Here is a 24,583-nt window from a genome sequence, read left to right as displayed (position 1 = left end):
TAGAGTTATCGTTCTTTGCCCCTAACGTCATTAGCAACAAGATAGCGGTCAAGTAAAGCTTTGCGACGACGACACTCAACGAGATGGAGATAAGATATTTGAATGATAGCGCTGATGACCACTTTCAAAGCAAACTGAAATCGGCAACACTTGTTTAGGATTATTCAACAGAAATGGACCATGACAATGCATTCGAGTCTTCAACGAGGTGAAAATTGTTGTAAGTTTTGAGTCTTTTTGGTTTCCATACTCAGTACATAATGCATTTTGCAGTTACTTCATTGAAAGGGTCTTCGACGGGATAAATTCGTTACACAGTTTGTTAGTGACATTATACGAAAAAAAATTTCTGTATTAGGTCACTAACAAACTGTGTAACTAATAGAGTCAGTGTAACCATATTGGGTCAGTTTAACCATAATCTGTCATCTTACTGTGAGTCACCATAGTGGGTCTGTTTGACCATACAGCAGGTCACTAAAACCATATTGAGTCAGTGTAACCATACCGAGTCTGTGTAACCATATTGGGTCAGTTAAATCATAATTGGTCAGTGTAACCAAAATACATTGTAACCATATTGGGTCAATGTAATGAGTGGACAGTGTAACCATATTGGGTCAGTACAAAATAGAGTGTAACCATATTGAGTCAGTGTAACCATATTGGTTTTACCATATTGGGTTAGTTTAACCATAATCTTTCAATTATATTACTGTCATCGTAGTGGGTCAGTTTGACCATACAGCAAGTAAGAAATATCATATTGAGTCAGTGTAACCATATTGAGTCGTTGCAACCATATTGAGTCGGTGCAACAATATTAGGTCTGAGTGTTCCCAAAATGGTTGAGTGAACAAGTCTATTTGCTCTAAATTGGTCCTCCTTCATACCTGGTGTTTTTGGAAGGCCACGATTCCCAGGTGGAGGAGCTGAAAATACAGATAAAATGTCTTATAGAAGGGCATTTAAAACAACAAAACAACAGATAAAATGTCTTAGATATGGACATTTAAAACAACAAAACAACAGATAAAATGTCTTAAAGAAGGGCATTTAAAACGACAAAACAACAGATAAAATGTCTTAGATATGGGCATTTAAAACAACAAAACAACAGATAAAATGTCTTAGATATGGGCATTTAAAACAACAAAACAACAGATAAAATGTCTTAGATATGGGCATTTAAAACAACAAAACAACAGATAAAATGTCTTAGATATGGGCATTTAAAACAACAAAACAACAGATAAAATGTCTTAGATATGGGCATTTAAAACAACAAAACAACAGATAAAATGTCTTAGAGAAGGGCATTTTAATCAACAAAACAACAGATAAAATGTCTTAAGGGCATTTAAAACAACAAAACAACAGATAAAATGTCTTAGAGAAGGGCATTTAAAACAACAAAACAACAGATAAAATGTCTTAGATAAGGGCATTTAAAACAACAAAACAACAGATAAAATGTCTTAGAGAAGGGCATTTAAAACAACAAAACAACAGATAAAATGTCTTAGAGAAGGGCATTTAAAACAACAAAACAACAGATAAAATGTCTTAGATATGGGCATTTAAAACAACAAAACAAAAGATAAAATGTCTTGGATATGGGTATTTAAAACAACAAAACAACAGATAAAATGTCTTAAATATGGGCATTTAAAACAACAAAACAAAAGATAAAATGTCTTAGATATGGGCATTTAAAACAACAAAACAAAAGATAAAATGTCTTAGAGAAGGCCATTTAAAATAACAAAACAAAAGATGAAATGTCTTAGATATGGGCATTTAAATCAACAAAACAACAGATAAAATGTCTTAGAGAAGGGCATTTAAAACAACAAAACAACAGATAAAATATCTTAGATATGGGCATTTAAAACAACAAAACAAAAGATAAAATGTCTTAGAGAAGGGCATTTAAAATAACAAAACAAAAGATAAAATGTCTTAGATATGGGCATTTAAAACAACAAAACAAAAGATAAAATGTCTTAGAGAAGGGTATTTAAAACCACAAAACAAAAGATAAAATGTCTTAGAGAAGGCCATTTAAAATAACAAAACAAAAGATGAAATGTCTTAGATATGGGCATTTAAATCATCAAAACAACAGATAAAATGTCTTAGAGAAGGGCATTTAAAACAACAGATAAAATATCTTATATATGGGCATTTAAAACAACAAAACAAAAGATAAAATGTCTTAGAGAAGGGCATTTAAAATAACAAAACAGAAGATGAAATGTCTTAGATATGGGCATTTAAATCAACAAAACAACAGATAAAATGTCTTAGAGAAGGGCATTTAAAACGACAAAACAACAGATAAAATATCTTAGAGAAGAGCATTTAAAACAACAAAACAATAGATAAAATGTCTTCGAGAGGGGCAATTAAAACAACAAAACAACAGATAAAATGTCTTAGAGAAGGGCATTTAAAACAACAAAACAAAAGATAAAATGCCTTCAAGAGGGGAATTTAAAACAACAAAACAACAGATAAAATGTCCTAGAGAAGAGCATTTAAAACAACAAAACAATAGATAAAATGTCTTTGAGAGGGGAATTTAAAACAACAAAACAACAGATAAAATGTCCTAGAGAAGAGCATTTAAAACAACAAAACAAAAGATAAAATGTCTTTGACAGGGGCATTAAACACAACAAAACAACAGATCTTTAATATTGTAATAGTCATTGATTAATAACTCGGTTCAAATATAAATACGAAAATAAAACTGAAACCAGAACTGGAGCTTATGATTTAATTTGTCAGGTTAAACAACAAAACAACAGATCTTCAATACTGTAAAAGTCATTGATTAACAACTTTGTTAAAAATGAAAATACAAAAACAAAACTAAAACCAGAAATAGAGCTTATAATTTGATATGTCAGATAAACAGAATGCTACAAAATTCTCAAGTATATTTTCCATTTTTTAAACAATGTAAATCCTGACTTGTACCTTTTTTGGGTTTCTTTTTTTCCTCTTCCTCTGTAAAATATAAAGTAATGTCCATCATTATATATATGGTGTATCAAATATATTTGATCAAAGATCTCACAACGATGTACTAGTAATATCTCAATAATATATTACCTGACACTAATATCTCTTTTATCAGACACATACAATATAATATAATTGAGCAATGAAAAAAATGTCATCAAAACTGCTAACAAAATTTGAAATACAGGGCTTTTTCTCACTTCTTTAGGAAGGGGGCCCATGACTTTCAATTTGGAAAATGCACGATAAAACCAGGATTTGGGAAAAAATTATGAAATATGAAATAAAGCATAACGAATAAGATTTTTTTATTTCCAATGTAGTTTATGTACTTTTCTGAAGCCAATTCACAAATATTTAAAGTCTTAACCAACTAAGCTCATGTAATTTTTTTGGATAGTTTTCAAGAAATTTTGATTTTGGAAAATTTAAGGCTTGAATTGGGAAAATTTTAGAGGTTTTGCCATGGGAAATGGGCCCGATTTTTAGCCCCAAATCATGTTGAAAAAAGCCCTGAAATATAAAGTATTAGATATAGATGTTGAGTGAGTGGGGATAGAAATGCTTGTTTTCTTGATATACAAATGTAAATGTTCAAATGAAATTCCTTTTTGATTAGCATGTACAGTTACAGGAATGGTTTCCATAAACTTGATGAGCTCACCCTCTGGTACAACATAAATATCATCCTCAGTGGGACCCTGTAATAAAAAACCCATCTCTCATCATCAAGGTTATCACAGAGTCACCGATACTATATAGCTAGTTGTTTACACGGGTCAGTGGCTTTTCTATGGTTACTCCGGATTTCCTCCACCAATAAACCTGGCACGTCCTTACGTGACCCTGCCTGTTAATAGGACTAATAAACTAATAAAACTTATACCCAGGCGGATCGAAATTTTTGCAATTTTACCTAAAAAGGATCAAATAAAATTTTAGCAGTTTAAAATTTTTGTGATCTGGCTTTCAAGTTTAGAAATCTTTTTTTTTAAATCAATTCAAATAAAGGATATTATTACATAAGATTATAATACATGTATATAGAAGCTTTGCAGGGGATTTTTTAAAGCTTAAGATGTAATTTATTGTTAAATTTGACTTTGTAAAATATAGAATAAAGACAGTAGTTACCTCATTGTTCTGCATTTCCATATATCCTGGAGAAATAAATAAAGTTCAGTAATTAGAATATTATGGTGGTGTAGTTAATCAATGTACTAATTTTGTATAATCGATAGTACAATGTATTTTCGCGGTCATAATTCTACAAATAGCAATAGATTAATACCATTGTAGTTGCACTATCTTAATTTGAAGTAAACTTCTTCCTGAGGAATTATTACAACAATAAGAAAACCACTAAAACCCTTATAATAATATATAACCACTGAGAGTTTGACAGCAACTATAACCTAACAAATTACATGTATGAGTTGCCAAGCAAATCCCTACTTAAATACTTGTGTTTGATTAGTTTTTCTGGATATGGTGATAGACTTACCTGGTTGGTCATCAACAGGTGAGGGCACTCGGCCTCCTTTTTGTCGGGATGGAAATCGAGTTGGGGTTGGAGTTGTGGGATCATTAGGTTTTTCATAGTCTTCCTAAAATACATAATGGAATATTACTTTGTTTGATTAAATTAACGTCCTATTAATAGCCAGGGTCATATATATCACGAAGTGCATGTGCGTGTTTTGGGAGACCGCGGTATATTCGTGTATATTACAATGATATACAAATGTATATATTACAAACGGGATAATTACAATTGATATATATTACGAACGGGATAAATACGATTTATATATATTACGAAGGGGATACACATCATTGTCACATGTCAATTACTACTTTACATAACATACAATAATCTCATTCACCCATTTTGTAACACAGGGGCATAAGTCTGAAAAAAGATGGAGGTATCTTGGTCCGATATAGATTACACACATCTATCATGAATAAGTATTATTTCACAAAGTTTCATTAAAATATCTTTAGTAATTAAGGATGAGTAGTTGGTAGATCATTGTGTCTATACAAACAGACAAATCCAGTAAATCCAGGGTGAATAAATGTGTCCAGTTATAAATTGTTAGGGGGAGGGGGAAGGGTGGAATAATCTGTACTTACTGTGTCCAGTATAAATTGTTAGGGGGAGGGGGAAGGGTGGAATAATCTGTACTTACTGTGTCCAGTATAAATTGTTAGGGGGAGGGGGAAGGGTGGAATAATCTGTACTTACTGTGTCCAGTATAAATTGTTAGGGGGAGGGGGAGGGTGGAATAATCTGTACTTACTGTGTCCAGTATAAATTGTTAGGGGGAGGGGGAAGGGTGAAATAATCTGTACTTACTGTGTCCAGTATAAATTGTTAGGGGGAGGGGGAGGGTGTAATGGGTGGAATAATCTGTACTTACTGTGTCCAGTATAAATTGTTAGGGGGAGGGGGAAGGGTGGAATAATCTGTACTTACTGTGTCCAGTATAAATTGTTAGGGGGAGGGGGGAGGGTGGAATAATCTGTACTTACTGTGTCCAGTATAAATTGTTAGGGGGAGGGGGAAGGGTGGAATAATCTGTACTTACTGTGTCCAGTATAAATTGTTAGGGGGAGGGGGAAGGGTGGAATAATCTGTACTTACTGTGTCCAGTATAAATTGTTAGGGGGAGGGGGGAGGGTGAAAATAATCTGTACTTACTGTGTCCAGTATAAATTGTAAGGGGGAGGGGGAATGGTGGAATAATCTGTACTTATGTGTCCAGTATAAATTGTTAGGGGGAGGGGGGAGGGTGGAATAATCTGTACTTATTGTGTCCAGTATAAATTGTTAGGGGGAGGGGGAAAAATCTGTACTTACTGTGTCCGTATAATTGGGGTGGAATAATCTGTACTTACTGTGTCCAGTATAAATTGTTAGGGGGAGGGGGAAGGGTGGAATAATCTGTACTTACTGTGTCCAGTATAAATTGTTAGGGGGAGGGTGGAATGGAATAATCTGTACTTACTGTGTCCAGTATAAATTGTTAGGGGGAGGGGGAGGGGAATAATCTGTACTTACTGTGTCCAGTATAAATTGTTAGGGGGAGGGAGGGGAAGGGTGGAATAATCTGTACTTACTGTGTCCAGTATAAATTGTTAGGGGGAGGGGGGAGGGTGGAATAATCTGTACTTACTGTGTCCAGTATAAATTGTTAGGGGGAGGGGGGGAGGGTGGAAAAAATCTGTACTTACTGTGTCCAGTATAAATTGTTAGGGGGAGGGGGAGGGGTGGAATAATCTGTACTTACTGTGTCCAGTATAAATTGTTAGGGGGAGGGGGGAGGGTGAATAATCTGTACTTACTGTGTCCAGTATAAATTGTTAGGGGGAGGGGGGAAGGGTGGAATAATCTGTACTTACTGTGTCCAGTATAAATTGTTAGGGGGAGGGGGAAGGGTGGAATAATCTGTACTTACTGTGTCCAGTATAAATTGTTAGGGGGAGGGGGGAGGGTGGAATAATCTGTACTTACTGTGTCCAGTATAAATTGTTAGGGGGAGGGGGGAGGGGGTGGAATAATCTGTACTTACTGTGTCCAGTATAAATTGTTAGGGGGGGGAGGGGGGAGGGTGGAATAATCTGTACTTACTGTGTCCAGTATAAATTGTTAGGGGGAGGGGGAAGGGTGGAATAATCTGTACTTACTGTGTCCAGTATAAATTGTTAGGGGGAGGGGGAGGGTGGAATAATCTGTACTTATGTGTCCAGTATAAATTGTTAGGGGGGGGGGGGGGAGGGTGGAATAATCTGTACTTACTGTGTCCAGTATAAATTGTTAGGGGGAGGGGGGAGGGTGGAATAATCTGTACTTATGTGTCCAGTATAAAATTGTTAGGGGGAGGGGGGGAGGGTGGAATAATCTGTACTTACTGTGTCCAGTATAAATTGTTAGGGGGAGGGGGGAAGGGTGGAATAATCTGTACTTACTGTGTCCAGTATAAATTGTTAGGGGGAGGGGGGAGGGTGGAATAATCTGTACTTACTGTGTCCAGTATAAATTGTTAGGGGGAGGGGGAAGGGTGGAATAATCTGTACTTATTGTGTCCAGTATAAATTGTTAGGGGGAGGGGGGAGGGTGAGTGGAATAATCTGTACTTACTGTGTCCAGTATAAATTGTTAGGGGGGGGGGGAGGGTGGAATAATCTGTACTTACTGTGTCCAGTATAAATTGTTAGGGGGAGGGGGGAGGGTGGAATAATCTGTACTTACTGTGGCCAGTATAAATTGTTAGGGGGAGGGGGAAGGGTGGAATAATCTGTACTTATTGTGTCCAGTATAAATTGTTAGGGGGAGGGGGGAGGGTGGAATAATCTGTACTTACTGTGTCCAGTATAAATTGTTAGGGGGAGGGGGGAGGGTGGAATAATCTGTACTTATTGTGTCCAGTATAAATTGTTAGGGGGAGGGGGGAGGGTGGAATAATCTGTACTTATTGTGTCCAGTATAAATTGTTAGGGGGAGGGGGGAGGGTGGAATAATCTGTACTTACTGTGGCCAGTATAAATTGTTAGGGGGAGGGGGGGAGGGTGGAATAATCTGTACTTACTGTGTCCAGTATAAATTGTTAGGGGGAGGGGGGAGGGTGGAATAATCTGTACAATTATGGAGTACATAATTGTCCTAGTATAAATTGTTAACCAAGGATCGATCCGCAGAAGGGGGAGGGATAGTGAAAATACATGAATGGACTATGTGTTTTTATTACATTACACAATTAAAAAAATTAATAGAGTTAAGTGGACATGTAGTATAACTACATTGGAGGTGCATAAAGGAATAATAACTAGGTTAGCGGCTGACAGAAATGTAGGATACGTAACTACATTGGAGGTGGCAGTATAGTGGAATAATAACTAGGTTAGCGGCTGACAGAAATGTGGGATACGTAACTACATTAGAGGTGGCAGTATAGTGGAATTATAACTAGGTTAGCGGGCTGACAGAAATGTGGGATACGTAAACTACATTGGAGGTGGCAGTATAGTGGAATTATAACTAGGTTAGCGGCTGACAGAAATGTGGGATACGTAACTACATTGGAGGTGGGCAGTATAGTGGAATTATAACTAGGTTAGCGGCTGACAGAAATGTGGGATACCTAACTACATTGGAGGTGGCAGTATAGTGGAATTATAAACTACATATGTAGGTTAGCATTGATAGTGGAGTTATAACTAGGTTAGCTGTAATAGTGGAATTAGAACTACATATGTAGGTTAGCAGTGATAGTGGAATTATAACTAGGTTAGCGGTAATAGTGGAATTAGAACTACATATGTAGGTTAGCAGTGATAGTGGAATTATAACTAGGTTAGCGGTAATAGTGGAATTAACTAAGTTAGTGGTGATAGTGGAATTATAACTAGGTTAGCAGTAATAGTGGAATTATAACTAGGTTAACAGCTCACAGAAATTTGGGATAATCACATTGGCGGTGGCAGGATTTAAGGTTACATTGGAGGTTAAAATCTGATTTGTCATGTCAACATATATAGTAGAACTGTGCATGGGTATACGGTAGTCTATATAGTTACGGCTTGGTAGTGGGTGAAACATGTTTACAGGTGGCTTGTTAGTGAGTTATTCAAGTTATTCAGTTTAGCAGTGGACGGACAGCGGATTAATCAGCAAAGCGCTAGCTAGAGGTGGTCTGATATATGATCACTATAGCCTCTATATGATGTACCTTGCTTTCTTTTGTCTTCCCTGTAGGCAGGACAGACACCCCTTTTTGTTTGTGGTTAGTTTTGTTTTTCTTTTCCTCTTCCACTGGTAATTCTTCATAAGTTGGCTAACCACATCAAGGAATAACATTTATTTTCATTCCGATTTGGATGAATACAGGTATGTATTTGTATGTGTCAAGAAAACATTTTCTATGCTGACTTTAATGATATCAAAGCTATATCAAATTGCACTTGTATTGACATATTCAGTGGTGTTGCCATCAGTGACAATGAGATAGCTCAATAAATAGAACATCTGTGAACTGGGAGTAAGTTTGAACCTCGAGTTGGTTGGGCTTTTCATGTTACAAGATTGGCAAGCTTGCCACTTATCCCCTGGTTCAAGTATTGGGAGAACACTTAGCAGGGTATCCCAAGCTTGGGTTGTGAAAGGTGTCTTTGAGGGAAAGAATTTGAGAAAGGAAGATAAAACACAAGACTGAATTGATCATTGATGTAGCTCAATCAGTAGAGCTCTATGGCAATAGTGTTTGGAGCTAGGTCCTGACTAGTTTGACTCATCTGGTTGCTAAATTTATTCTCTCCTGTTACATGTCATTAACTCTTTTTCATTGTCGCTATCAGTATTTATAGACTTCTATAGACCTACATTCTTATAGTCAGTTGCCACCTTAAAGGACTTTGTGGGAGATTGATCAATGTATGACACATACACATTAGAAAATTTTAAATCTAATTTTTTTTTTCTTCAACAATTGTGTTTTGGGGTATTTCAACAGTTGTAAAGAACATGTTAATTACAATCCATATTACACTTCAACACCTCTCGAATATCAATTTGAGAAAAATTGCATCAATTTGTTTTCCTAGTTATAAGTATAGTGTTCAATCTATCATGCACAGCAAACCCATTATCATGTTAAATTTCATTGGCCAGATATCATCTGTTTTAAAAAAATAAACCAACCCACATTATCTATAATTATGCAGAAAAGAGAAATTATCGAGCATGTCCCTGTGATCTTTGTTTCAAACCACTTTACAACATAGTCAATACTGATTTAAATCTAAATCATATTTCTATAACAATTAACATTATACCTGTTCATCTGTTGGAGGTTTGGGAGCCTGTGGTAGGTTTGGATCCTCGTAATGTTCCTACAAAAAATGTGCCATCTTGTCACATGCTCCAGATACATTGTAGTACATTATGAGTGTACATGTACAGGTATAATTAACACTTGTGTACAAAATCAGGACTGTTACCGAGTCTCTGCCCAATTTTGCATTATCATTTTTTTTGTATTATCATACAGGTAATGTTAAAATGCTTCTTAATTATATTATATTTTAATTACTTCATTAATTTTTCCAAATAAAAAATGTTATAACCAGAAAGACTCAATAATAGTAACAATTTTGTTTATCAGAGTAGACGAGCTTCATTGTTGGGAGTTTCAGCGTAGAATTGTAAATCACTTTTTGCCTTTCAAAATGTTTAATTTAGACATACTTTGATTCTTAATTCTCAAATGGTATTATTTCACTATCAAAAACAGGAGCAGACGATTTAGTATATTTCTTCAGTTACAAAAGTTACTTACTTTACACCATTACCACCATCGAAATAATAGAGCTTTTAATTTTACTTCAAGTTAAAAATATGAAGAATAATTAATTGCATCCCGAAAAAAAATCCATGACACTATATTCTATATGGAATGAAGTACTGATTGCGCATGCACCAAAGGCGAAAAAACTTATTTTATATTATTATTTTTATGTTAATTAGGCATATATATATATACGATTAAACACCAATTATTGTTCAAATGATGAATATCATTTTGCTCTGCAAAAATGTTTATTTTGACATACTTTGATTCTTAATTTTAATTATTTTTAATTTCTTGATTTCTTTGATTTACTTCAAAATGTTCTTCTAGACTTGAAGAAATAACAAAAAGAATTCCATCACTGAAATTTCAAAATATATCAAGGAAATTGGATATTTGGAATATTGATTTTTTTTTTCATAAACTGCCAACAACAAATTAAAGTTCATGTACTGAGTACATTCAACACTAAAACTGACCTTTAACCTTTTACCTTTGGTATTTTATGAATTAATTTCCCTCTTTTTCATAAATGATCTTGGGAATAAACATATATCTATTAATATTTCTTTTAATGACTGCATGTTATAGGTTGATTTTTATTGAAAAATAATTGCATGGATTTTATTGGTGGAAAGTCACCAAATTGACAGTACATAGGCAATTTAATTATTTGGTTAATTCAGTGTTTTTAAGGTAGAGGTCAATTATGTTGCTATAAATAACATTATACCCTGATCATGTGATACCAACATGCACCATTAAACAGTGACATTAGGTCAGTTAGGTCAATAAGTGCAACCGACATGCATGACCTCTTCTACCATATATGGTTATAATTTTTAATTGTGTCACATCCTACTTCAGCAGCTGTATACAGAGTGCACATGACTTGACAACAGGATGTAGCGATTGATTCCTTTTTGCTATTTAGAGTTATCTACCCTTGTGATTGATATATATTCAAGTGACGTTACAGTTCAATCCTACTCACAAGAGGAGATAACTCAGCATATCAAAAAGTCTCATCAGACTTATCTCATTTACCTCTGAAGATGCCTAAGACCCTTATAGTTCAAAGGCTGGAAGAGTCCACTTTGGAATTTCAGGGTGAATGAGTGGATAATCATTCTGTGTAGATATCATCTGTATACTATATGCTTTTTTATTATAATAACAATAATATTATTGTAATATAATTATACCATATTGTACTAACACTCTTGATACAATACATGGCAATATTTGCAAGAGTGTAAATTTTGAAACGTTAAGATATTAGCAAATCACCACACATTATTCTTGATTTTCATGTTTGAACTAATTAGTGACATTCATAATGTGTAGATGTCTACTGAATAATTAATTATACAAAACTCTTTTTCATTTTTTTCTTAACACCAAATTAAATATAATTAATTTTTAATATGATATACAGTCAAAATTTAAACATGGAATGAAAATATATCTTGCAAAAATTACCATATATTAATGAGGATGCTCTGAATATCCATATAGCTATGTTTCCATTCCAGTAATCATTATAATGTTCCAGGTCTATACAGTTATAAAATCAGTTCCAGAGTACAACACATATTGTTTTTCAATAAGACTGTATTAGATTAATGTGACCTACCTCTGGTTCGTTAATAGGTGGAGGAGGTCGGCGAGTATTTTGTGATGATGGGGTTGGTACGACACGTTTTCCGCCGCGTGGTCCAGGGGGCGGGGGCTGTGCTGTTGGATTGTCGGGGTCCTCATACACATCCTATAGAACAGATTAGAAGTAGTTGTCATCTATGTAATCATGATGTCCATTAATGCAGGTATGTGAAATGAGCATTAATGCTCTCAATGCAATAATCTTTTAAAGAAAATTTTAACATGTTGGTCAATCTGAGGCCACACATGGATATGGATTGTAAGTTAACAAAATTGGTGAAACTTCTGAAAATAAAAGGCATCTGAAAATTAATCAAGGAGAATTAAATATTTACTTTTACATATTGGATGAATTGGCAAGATTTCTCCCCCCCCCCCTTTCTATTTATTATGATTTAAATCAGCAGTCTCTTAGACTATAAGCTGTAGAATCTAGCTTCCCTTGCTTTTGGGTGAGACAAATGGGGGTCAGGCAGTAGAATCTTCAGTCTTAAGGATACTTAAAGATTCCAAGCATGTACGTACTACCTAAAGTCAGAATTTCACACCACTTCGGGTTGAGACCTGGGCCTATAGCTATAATTGTTCATAAAATGATTACAAATTTCATAAGAAATGAATGCGTTCATGTCATGATTTTTATTCCAATCAAACTTTCCAGGTACCACATGTGACTTTGTAGTGTGTATGCTACGACATTGAATAGGTACATGTGTGTTTGCAACCATGATCGCAGCACAGCTACATACTGCCTGACGATTGGTCAATGGTCCCTTAAAAATACAAATGAATATTCATTTCTCCATATACATCTGTTGTGATATTGTTATCATGCTTGTTTAGTAAATATTGATACAAACATACTAGTCAGTAACAATGCAATTTGAAGCTTAAATATCTGATATTTTAAAATGGGTTTAGTTTAGCCCTTTCATCAATGAAAACTGAATAGGTATACAAAATGAATGTTGTTTACAGATGTAAAGTACAGCTCATTATATTGGACAATACATATTATAGTCTATGCATGTAAGATATATCTTGTCCAGCAGATGTTAATAGTGATTAATGTATGCATAGAAGATGTAGCGATAATTGTAAAAAATTATTTTTCTTGGTTTTTCTGTCAATTTCATTGGATCTCACTACCCCATATGACCCCCTCCCTATAGTACAATGATCAACTGATAAAGGTTGATTGACCAATCTGTTTATTAATACCGGTATTCTTCTCTATCCTGAGAGCAGAAAAGAAACATTTTATATAACATTTACGCTACCCATACAAAGACTAACAATAAGAGTGGTACAACCACAGGGGCATGGCACGAAAATTTTTAACCAATAGTATACATATATATATATTATAGTATCTATAACATATATATATGTATACTGTTGGTTAAAATTTTTCGTGCCAGGTCCCTGTGGGTACAACCGGTGTTTTTATTTAAACAGTATCTTTACTCTAAAAGTTAGACATTGAATAGAAAACTATGAAAACTCTTGTCACCAACTTCATTCTCAAAATGAGGAATTGATAAGAAAAATGTTATCTAAATCCCCAGATCATATGGTTTGATGATTTTTATACATTCTGTATAATTAATATTCAATTGCTGGTAATATATCTGGAAATACAAATGTAGATGTTCAAACTAGATTGTTGTATGCTTCTTTATTTACTACATTTAAAGAAAAACCAAGTAAAATAATGAAATAATGGTAATATATAATTTGTCTTTGGTTAATAAAAACATGCATCAACCTCATCAAAATGCTATAATTGTATATAAAATGCAAATATGTGACTGCTTTATCTATTAACTATCTATTTATAACCTACAAAAACTGTGTGGTCTAGTGGTTAAATAACAAACAGATCCCAGAGGCATCTCGGCGTCGCCCGTTGCATTATCTTTGTAGGTCAAAGGAAAGAGCGATCATTTCTCAATGTTTTCCTTTCTAATTTTTCCAATCAGAACTAAAATGCAATATTTATAACATAAGCACAAAGAGGAACATATACATAAATAATAAAAATTATGAAATTTCAAAAGATCTCTTCAGTAGATAGTGATAACTTCAATGGTCAAAATCCAAGATGGCTGCTGTCGGCCATCTTGTTTTCGTATATACATAATATCTTTATTTCATTTAGCAAATAGGCTAAAAAGCCTTTGTGCAAAACAAATACAGACATAACAATGGCAAACAGACTTTTCTGGAAAAAGGATGTACACTTTATATATATATATATATATATATATATAAATAAAAAAAAGAAATCAGCGAAAGGATGCACACATCAAATATATCAATTATCAAATAATATTGAATTTCTAACTTCATTAGCTCTGTGAACAAAGATAGCTAAATTTTTAATAATGCTACTATTTTCTGAAGTCAAGATATCTATAAATTTAGTCATATTAGGCCTAAACCAAAATTTCTTTTTTAACAGTTTTGATCTAATATCTACATAAATAGGACATTCCAAGATAAAATGATATTCATCTTCAATTTTTGCACAATTAAAACAATATCTCAAATCGACTGGAATTGGATTAGGCTTATGCCACCGACCTGTTTCTATGTACAATCTATGTGATGATGTTCTAATCTTCATTAGAGCTTTTCTATATTTTTCAATATTTACAGTATCGAGATAACTCTTATATCCAAATTCATTTGTAAACAATAAATAACATCTTGCCCTTGGCGAATCTACAAGCTCACTATGCCAGTTTGGTATAAAAATATCTTTAACTCTAGTTTGGAATAATTCTAAAAATACCTTTTCGTTTCCAACTTGTTGTTCTAACCAAACATAACCAAAACCATACGTACATAATAATTGTTTTACCAAAAATATTTGTTTTCGTATAAGTCCCAAAAATCAGTATGCATAACTAGATGCTCAAGCGATAACAAGAATGACAGACAGAGGCCTTCGACCACAGACAAAAGGCGATTTTAATAAGCCAACATCATGGGATGATGGGCTAAAAATATGCATGTTGATTTTAAAAGGTGCATTTACTTTTAGTAATGCGATAAAAACTAAGCATATTGTTTGTAGAATGTTACTAAAACATTTTCTTCAAAAACAGACCAACACTGATTGGTATAATTCATCATAAGTGTTGATGAATGGATAAATAGACATGGCAGGAAAGACGACGGAAACTGCACTCTGGTATAGATTTAACAGCCCTTCTATAAAGGTGAGCTAGGATAAAGAAAAAACGGAAGGTCATGCAGCTGACCTTCTAAAATGCATCTATATCAATTTGAAAGCAGATTAAAGCAAATATCTCAGAATCTCACCTCAGGGGCTAAATCATTTACATCGGTCTCCTCATAGGTAGGCTGATTAAAGATTATCAAAGGCAACATGATCATAGTATCACAGTGAAGTAATGAGTCAATACCCATTTAATAAACTCATCCGTGTCTATGGGCCACATATGTATGGGAAATTGTGGAAGATACAATTTGAAACCTAGCGTACATTTACATCTAATCATACTTTGGGTATCTGGAATAAATACTCAGTCATGCTAGGTAATAGAACTACATGTCTATATTGCTTTTTCTACCACAATAGGCGGTGTTATTCAACTCTTAGGGCATTGAATAAACACTGCAGCTGTTGATTAACAATTTGTTTATGTTGGAAAGTGTATGCGTCATGGTCGTTTTGTCAAAATATGTGACATTTTCATACATGTTAAATTGACCTTTATAGTACTAATATTACATATTGATGGACAAGAATTTTACTGATGAGTTTCGTAGATTTAACGTGTTAACACGAACTTGATCTTGATGGTAATAGCTTGATGATTATCTGGCAGGAAATAGACAATGCTGTGTCGTGCAAATGCTTTTACATGTGTTACATGTAGTCCGACATTGCGTTTTATTTTCTGGAACCAACAATGAAGATTTGAACTCAATAACACCTTAAATGAGTATCATTTAATCCTAAAGATGTTCCAAAGTAGAAGATATTTGATATCGATGGATTCTTTATCAAACGATGACTTTCGAATACTAATTAGTGTCTTTTTGCTGATGAAAATATTACTTCACCTTAATTGCATATTTCGGTAAATACACGTTACCGAATCCCTGCCGTATTTCTATCGGCTTAAAAGAATATGATTGTGGTAGAAACAGGTCACACTAATCGTGGTTGTTGAATATGGAATTTATTCCACACTCGTAAGTTATTTTTTTAAAGTTATAAATGACACTCGCTAAAGCTTGTGTCTTTTGTAATTTTTAAAAAATAACTCACTCGTGTGGAATAAATTCAATATTCAACAACCACTCATTGTGTAACCTCTATTTAATACTTAGCTAGAAATGAAATCATGGAGAAAAATATACCCAGTATATGTTTCTAGGCCTTGTATATAAATATAGAAACCTTACAGGTGAAACTCAATTTACTCAAATTTGTACAGATCAAGCCACTATTTCATTCAAAATGTTTTGTTGGCCACAACTAAACTCCAATTTTATTTATTGTAAGTACATGTACATGGCCCAATATTTCCATTCAATGAAATATGACTTTTATTGAGAAAAAAGTTATAAAATAAGTCAAAATTCAATTTAGGATTAGCAATCATTATATAGTAAACCTGTAATGTTGGGATTCATATCAATACAAGGTTTGGTATAACTGCATATAATTATGGCTTTTGTTAGCAAGTTAACTAATATTAGAGGATAAAAGGTAACTCAACTTAAATAACGAATAGTACAGTCATAATAATTATTTATACCATCCCAAAAGTTTTCCGCATGTACACAATTATAGAATGAAATATAATAATACAAAATAATGTAGATATGATATCAAAATAGCAATACAAGTACAATATATACATATATACATGTACAATACCTGTTCGTCTTGTGGAGGTGGGGCAGGCTGAGCCCGTCGGCCAGGGCGGGACGGCTGGGGAGGGGGAGCCTAAGGTAGAAATAAACATCAGTAGTATCCTATTAATAGCTGATCAACAGGTGAAAAGGTCAATAATATGTACATGAAAATCAAAAGAGGATATAGGAAACACATTAATGAATTACACTATTTGTCATAATTAGTGCCTATGGTACTTAAAATATTGTAACAAGGGGGGGGGGGGGGGGAGGGGGGGGGTGTACCTACCCGGTATTAGGGAAGGAACCAACATGTACGTTGTAGACGAGAAACCTCTAAAATAGTCATCCATATCTTAACTCTTTTTGTGTATTCCTAGCACATTAATCTGTTACAGTAAACATGCATATGCCTTTTATGCCTTCTTTGAGACGCATTATTATGTTGTGATTCACATGTAAAAGACTTCACAATTTATGTAATATGGAGTACAATGTTAATGTTATAAGCACCACATAGTTGTAAAACATCATAAGTCCATGGAATAGGGGGCTTTTTCATAACTAATTTAACTTCTCCTCCAGAAGAGGGGAGGGACGCTTATGGGGGGGGGGGGAGGGGGGATGCTAATTATGGCGAAAACGCTATTATAATTTTGTACAGAAAAATTAATGGCAGAGTTCTATCTTAAAGACTACATTTATCACCCAAATATTGATACATTAAAAAATAATGTATGTATCAATAGGATACATTTGATAAATAGCTAATTTATAAAGTCCAGTAAAAGATTTTGATTTGATAAAAATGTATTTTTTGTTTTTAATGTTATCAATATTGTCTAGGTCTATCGCCTCTTGTCTTGTCATTGTATGTTAGAAGAAGGCTTATATAAGTTGTAATAACTATTGCTTGATTCTTTTGTCTTTTGTATTTACAATAAATTATGTTTAAATAGCTGATTGAATACATTATGATAGTGTAAATTAACTAAAAACTTTATTTTATATTTGAACAACCATTATTATTTCCTTATCTTTATACTTTTTATGTAAGTTCATGAAATGTAAATAAATTTAATTTCCATGAAAACATTACACTGTGGTTTACCTGTTCTACTGGAGGTGTAGGCTTAGCTCTCCGAGCTGGACGAGACGGTAGTGCTGGCTAAAATGACAGAGAAAATATCTTAACATTAGTGCTTTGAAAATATATACAGACACAACAAATCACTAAATTCATCATCACTGAAATTGCTGAAATACCCGTTAAAAGACTTCAGGTGATACTCACTAGAACATCAGTGAAACAGTCCACATGAAAAATTAAAAGACATCTCGTAAAATTTCAGCACCGAATAGTCAGTACAGCATTAGCATTAATGACACAGTCATAGATCAGTTTTCAATTCATAGATTGGCTCACAATTTAAACCACTAATTTATTCAGATACATTCTACATCCCAGATAGACTTGTCACCAGTTTCTACAGTATTACAATCATCAAAATTGACTTGAAAAGTTTTTGTCTCTGCAATTCTGTAATTTCAAACTAGGGGGAGATAATCTAGAATTTTAAATTCTTTTGAGAAAATCTATAGACAACTTATTAGGGTCAGGTAGCCAGTCTACATCTCAGACAAATCACAATCTCAGTCGTACAAGTGAGTGGTTTGAAAATGATATCTTTGGCAATTTTCAATCCTAACCATTCTTAGCCTCAATCATCTTTTGCCCTAATAAGCCCAAGCCAAATTACTATCCTCTTTAATAAATATATGCATACTAATTGGCATTGCATTTTTAGAAGAAAAAAAAAGCTTTTTGCAATGCATTAAGCTGTAGTTAATGTATTTAATTTATAAGCATTTTTGCATCATGTAAATGCCACAGAATTAAAGAAATTAAAAAAAGAAAAATCAATTTGATATCATTCAATTTGATTTGCTTACCTTCTTTTAATAATAAAGTAAAAAGCATAGAAATTGCTGATGCTAACAGATAAGTTCAATAAAGCACCCGACAAAACAAATACCAATACAAAAGAAAATGCTCAACATAAGCCTATTCCATTTTTGCATATTACAGAGTTAGCTCCCTTGCGGGTAGGTATCGATTGTTATGTCATTATTTTGTGAGCGCAATTCACGTCATTTTCACCCAAATGTATGACGTTACGCTCGCAAACACATGACGTCACAATCAATACCTACCCGCAAGTGCAGATTACTCTGTAATATGCAAATTTGGAACATAGTGAGCCAGCCTCAGCTCTATGAAATGTACAGTTGGGATGAAAAACAAAATGGTAAAAATAATGTTTGGCATATTATAGCTCCAACAATTTGAAGCATTTAAGTTAAAGCAAATTAAGAGGTGTTCGCTCTCTTCAAAGCCCATCCTCAATAATCCAGGGTTTACTATCACTGACATTATATCCATCCCTGGATTATTTCATAGTCACACTTGAGGAAAACTATACACAGGTTATGTGGTCATTTGATGTACATATAAAAAATCAAATAGCATACAGTACACTGTAGTTGATTGTGTGGCTGCGAAGTTGGGCCTCACTCTGTCTGTAATCATCAGAGGAAGTCGTGGCAGGCCTGTGATTGGTCAGTTTTTTTCTACTGAGCTGCCCCCAGTTTTATTATGAAATAGTCTAGGGGTGGATAAAATGGCAGTGATAGTAACCCTTGGAGTAAAGAGGATGATCAAAGCCTTATGAGTCGCCCTACATAACTATTTCATGCGGCATAGTTTGAAGATTTTTGACAACCGAATCTGAATTATTCATCAGGAACCAGCTTGCTGGGTGTCCTATGTTTTTCTTTGGTACAAGAAAAATAATTTATCTAACAAAGCTATTCACAATTTCCAGTAAAATTGAATGGTATAGTGCATAATTTACATGCTGCTGAAACAGACAATACAAAGAAGTCATGCTTCTAAACTATGCAGCCATACCAAAAAAAAGAGTAACAATATAAGCTTTATAAATTCAACATCATTTCAACATTTTTAGATTCACAGTTGCAAGCCTTATGTAAGCACAAGAGAGCTTTAACAGAAATATAATTAAACAACACAACAAAAGAAAACTAATATGGTTGGCGAAGGTTTTTGTGGTGTGACTATTTCAGGACTTAATATTAGAGAGTCATGAGGTACTCCGATGACGTGGCAAAATTCTAAGTTTTTCTTTCATAATCCATCCTGGGTCCAGTTTTATGAACATTACTTACCTTAAAATTCCCTATTTGAAAGCATTACAGCTATAGTTTAAGGAAAACTTTTAAATCCAGGAACCTTCCTTAAAATACAAAATGTATGTAATGTTTTCCTATGGAGAATTAAATAGTTAGGGAATTCCTTAAAGGAACGTTCATGAAACTGGGCCCAGTTTTCTTTCTTTTTCAACACTGTTTACTGTGTAAGCAAAAGGATATGGAAATACAACTTTCTTTGTATAAATGAGGCTACTAAAGAGGTATGACTATAAAATGTAAACAAAATTAACCAATCTGGTACATATATAACATATTTTTTGTGAATACATTTTCTCCCGACGCCCAAACAGGGATATTCACACTTCTACCAGTGTGAGATTTTCCTGTTTCACTCTAGGGTAAAGACAAGCTATACACAGGTCTAGATCTTTGTTCACTTTCTCAACAATCGTATGGTACCATGATGTTACAATAACAGTTGGAATGACAACACAACAGCGACGACAATTTCAGTTACATCACATCATCCTTTATGCATTGCTGATCTGAACACATCCTTATTAGAGACACAAAGTGGTGCACACGGTCAGAGAAAAAGAATCTTTCACCCTCTTTGGGGCAAAACAGGAGATCTCAACCCTTGGGATAAGATTCTTAAGGTGTCAATACTCAGCAAAGCCTTGTGTTTGACAATTTAAGAATCTTACCCCTTGGATTGAGATTCTCCTGTTTCAACCCAAAGTTGGGTAAATGATTCTACCATTCCTGAACAACACTCAGACAGAGGGGATTTGATGCAAGGACTAGGCTCATAAATATCACCTATAATAATACCATTATAGGCAAACACAAGCATTTCTTTGGATGACAAAGACCGTATAAGTTCTTGCTAAATGTAGGCCGGATATACATGGTGTTAGTAGACTTTTCTAGTTTATTAATATCAGCTGATATACCGGTCACATGACAGGGTGACTGCAGCGCCATCTAGCTTACCTCAGGATCATCAGTTTCCTCATAAGTTGGCTGGATGGAATTATTCATCAAATAGAATATTACATATACATATATACAAAATGGCCGTTAAGGATATAAAGAAAGTTTATATCAAAGTTTCATATGTGACCTATTGGTATAAACAAACGAGAGGTTATATAGCTATAGTTTTAGAAGATAAGGATACCATATAGTCGAATATTTTCCCAGGGATGACATTTTCTCAATTTCACGGCACATTGTTATGATCGTGAAAAATTGATTTGCGAAATAATGAAAAATGGTTGAATTCTATCTACATTTAAATCCATATCGCAAAAATTTTAAATCGTTAACATATGATTTTATCGTTTTTAGATTAAATCGCGAAAAATTTGTCAGCGAAAATAACCGTGGCTATACGGTATGTTAGCAAAGATGTATCATAATTAACAAGTCAGTAATACAGTGTACAAATGATACTAATGTTAGTTACAGTACACATTACATATGTATAATATTCACCATAATTAGTGCCCCTCCCCCTATAAGCACTCCTCCCCTCTTCTGTAGGGCTTAAAGTTACATAAAGAACCCTCCCCCCATCCTATGGGTTTAACCATGTTTTATAACTGTGTGATGCTTATAGCATCAGCATTATATCCATAATTCTACATGACCTTGCAAGTTTTTCATGTGAATCACAATATACTAATTGACAACTATCAAAGGAAAGAAGGCATATTTACTGCAACAGATTATTATGCCATAAGGACAACTAAAATATGGCTGACTTTTTGTGACTGAGATATTTTTGTCCACAACTTTTATTTTTGTCACCTAACACAAAAGCACTAGCATTTGCTATGAACTTTTAAGGCCCCTGAGCACTAATTACAGCAAATATGGTTACAATATATATCTATACCTCATATCCTATGTCTAATGACCTATAGTGTTCTATAAGTGTTTCATCATTCCACCCCATAATGCATGGAACTTGATACTGTTGCCCACAGTATGTTTAATAATAAATATAACTACAAAATTAGTATGTTTTCATAGATATAAATTATTATAAAAGGTATTACTGTATGACTGTGTGTTTTACTCTGGATTCAGACTGAAACAACACTTATATAATGGTGTTTGTTCTTTTTTTATTATGATATTATCAATCTTTTCCTTTTCGGAATTCTTCAACTTCAGTACTGCAGGGCATTATCAATAGAAGGAAATATGTACATAAAGTTAAGGGATTTACATCATGTAAATGCCATATAAACCTAGGTGGATACGGTGATTTATCAACCCTCGAAAGTTTAAACCCTTGGTCTTAGGCCTCAGGTGATATAACTTCCTTGAGTTGATAAATAATGAAGTTTATGATAACTACCTGTTCTATCTCCGGGGGTGGGGCTGGCTGGCCTCGTCGTCCGGGACGGGAAGGCAGGGATGGCTGAGAAGACACTAGAAGGTGAAAAAATAAACTTCCTCACTTTTAAGTTTTTCTGCTGATAACAAAGTGCACGGTATTTATCTGTATACTGATGATATTAATAAGTACCCATTACATTTATGTTAGTGTATGATTTTTCATTTTCTTAAGTTACTGTATATGTACTTATTTTAGCCCAGTTGCATTTTTTTTAACAACTGCAAATTATGATTTAATAGTGCATATATAAATCAGTGTAATTTGATGGTTCAATACAAGAAAATTTACAAAATTGTACATGAATACTAGGAAAACTGCTTCAAAGAAGAGCTCAACAAGCTAAAATAAAGTTATTGCTAAAATAAGTACATTTCCAGCAGTATAGGTATAATAAATTATTTGCTGGTGGATTTTTCAGCCTCCAAGATTTACTCTCATGGCTCGAGCTTAAATCAAAACAATAGTGAACACTTAAACCATAAACAAGAGGCCCATGGGCCTTAACGGTCATCTGACCATTGGCATAAATACAACTCTTTAAAAGTATACAGAAATCAATACAAGGAAGTCTTTAATAGAAGATATTTCTGATATATTTGATGAGTTTGACCTTGAATGAAGGTCAAGGTCATTCATTTTAACAAAGATGGTAGTTTGACCTTGAATAAAGGTCAAGGTCATTCATTTTAACAAAGATGGTAGCCCTTCATTCATACATGCTACATATGCACAATATCAGGTCTCTAGGACTTTTAGTTATTCACAAGAAATTGTTCAATGGTTTTAGCCTATACCACCCCTGTGACTTTGAATGTAGGTTAAGGTCATTCATTTGAACAAACTTTGTAACCTTCATCCTAGCATTTCATAAGACCAATATCAGGTCTATAGGCCTCTTAGTTATTCACAAGAAGTTGTTGAAAGATTTTAGCCTATTTGACAACTGGTACCTAAAATGGCAGTCAATGTCATTCATTTAATCAAACTTGTTAGCTCTTCATCCCAGCATGTCACAGGCCCAATATCATTTCTCTAGGCCTCTTGGTTATTAAAAAGAGGTTGTTTAGAGATTTTAGCCTTTTTGACTCCTGTGACCTTGAATGTAGGTCAAGGTCATTCATTTGACCAAAATAAGTAGCCATTTGTCCCAGCGTACTGCAGGCAAAATATCAGTACCCTGGGCCTTTCTGCTATTGAGAAAAAGTTGTTTGAATTAAAAGTTTACGCCTGGCGGACGGCAATGGACAGTACATGATGACTATAAGTCATTCTGACCATTTGGGTCAGATGACCTAAAAACCAACATAAATATGATTGAATATGAATTTTTATATGAAACATACACTTATCACAATTTTTAGTTAGTTTACACTGCTTTGGTAAGTTTATTTCAAACCTTAAACTTAACAAACCTTGAGGCGCGGTTCTAGATGGAAGACTAGGTGGAGCTGGCTCATCGTAATTCTCCTCTGGACCATCTACAAACAACATCATTGCATTATTCCATGGTCATTCTGATTCTCAACAAAATGTTACAACAACCAAATTATAAAGCCACAGTGTTTGAGTGGTTAAGATGTTCAGGCAAATTACCATCAGCCCTCCACCTCTGGGTCACAAGTTCAAATCTCATTTGGGGAGGCTGCCGCTGCTATACCTGGCACATTCTTTATTGACCCTGGTTGTTAATAAGATGTACACTGGGTCATTCTGAGGCTACAGGTAATGGATTTATGGCTTTTAAAGATCTCAATTCCTTGTGGTAAGGTGTTTGGAGGAAAGCAGTTTGAAATGATCTCAGGAAAAGGGAAAAAAACCCTGCTTTTATATCTAATAATTGATAGGCAGACTATTTCATCAAGTGCCTAAAACATGAGGTCTAGAGGTGGAGGGCAAATAGACTAATGTCAGATACCTTTACCACTCAGTCTCTTAAGCTTGTTTAAATCTCAGAAATCACTTCTGGCAATAGTAATTACTGGTAACATTAATA

At 34.1% G+C, this 24,583-nt stretch overlaps 1 protein-coding gene across 1 annotated transcript in view; it reads right to left on the bottom strand.

Annotated features, from left to right (window-relative positions):
* The window catches only part of LOC138334567 (B-cell linker protein-like), a 60,450-nt gene that overhangs the window by 9,265 nt on the left and 26,602 nt on the right, over positions 1-24,583 (bottom strand). The window contains exons 10-23 of the mRNA XM_069283219.1: positions 24,003-24,068; positions 22,549-22,622; positions 21,174-21,203; positions 18,055-18,111; positions 16,966-17,034; positions 12,019-12,150; positions 9,868-9,924; positions 8,720-8,870; positions 4,902-4,942; positions 4,535-4,637; positions 4,165-4,190; positions 3,695-3,731; positions 2,986-3,015; positions 894-932 (exon numbers count right to left, since the gene is read on the bottom strand). Coding sequence (XP_069139320.1) covers positions 894-932; positions 2,986-3,015; positions 3,695-3,731; positions 4,165-4,190; positions 4,535-4,637; positions 4,902-4,942; positions 8,720-8,870; positions 9,868-9,924; positions 12,019-12,150; positions 16,966-17,034; positions 18,055-18,111; positions 21,174-21,203; positions 22,549-22,622; positions 24,003-24,068 — 912 coding nt within the window. The remainder of the gene's footprint in view (positions 1-893; positions 933-2,985; positions 3,016-3,694; positions 3,732-4,164; positions 4,191-4,534; positions 4,638-4,901; positions 4,943-8,719; positions 8,871-9,867; positions 9,925-12,018; positions 12,151-16,965; positions 17,035-18,054; positions 18,112-21,173; positions 21,204-22,548; positions 22,623-24,002; positions 24,069-24,583) is intronic.

The sequence above is a fragment of the Argopecten irradians genome, chromosome 11 (genome assembly GCF_041381155.1).
Source record: "Argopecten irradians isolate NY chromosome 11, Ai_NY, whole genome shotgun sequence".
Lineage (NCBI taxonomy): Eukaryota > Metazoa > Mollusca > Bivalvia > Pectinida > Pectinidae > Argopecten > Argopecten irradians.
Note: the sequence above shows the minus strand (reverse complement) of the source record. Positions and strands in the feature narration are given on the sequence as shown.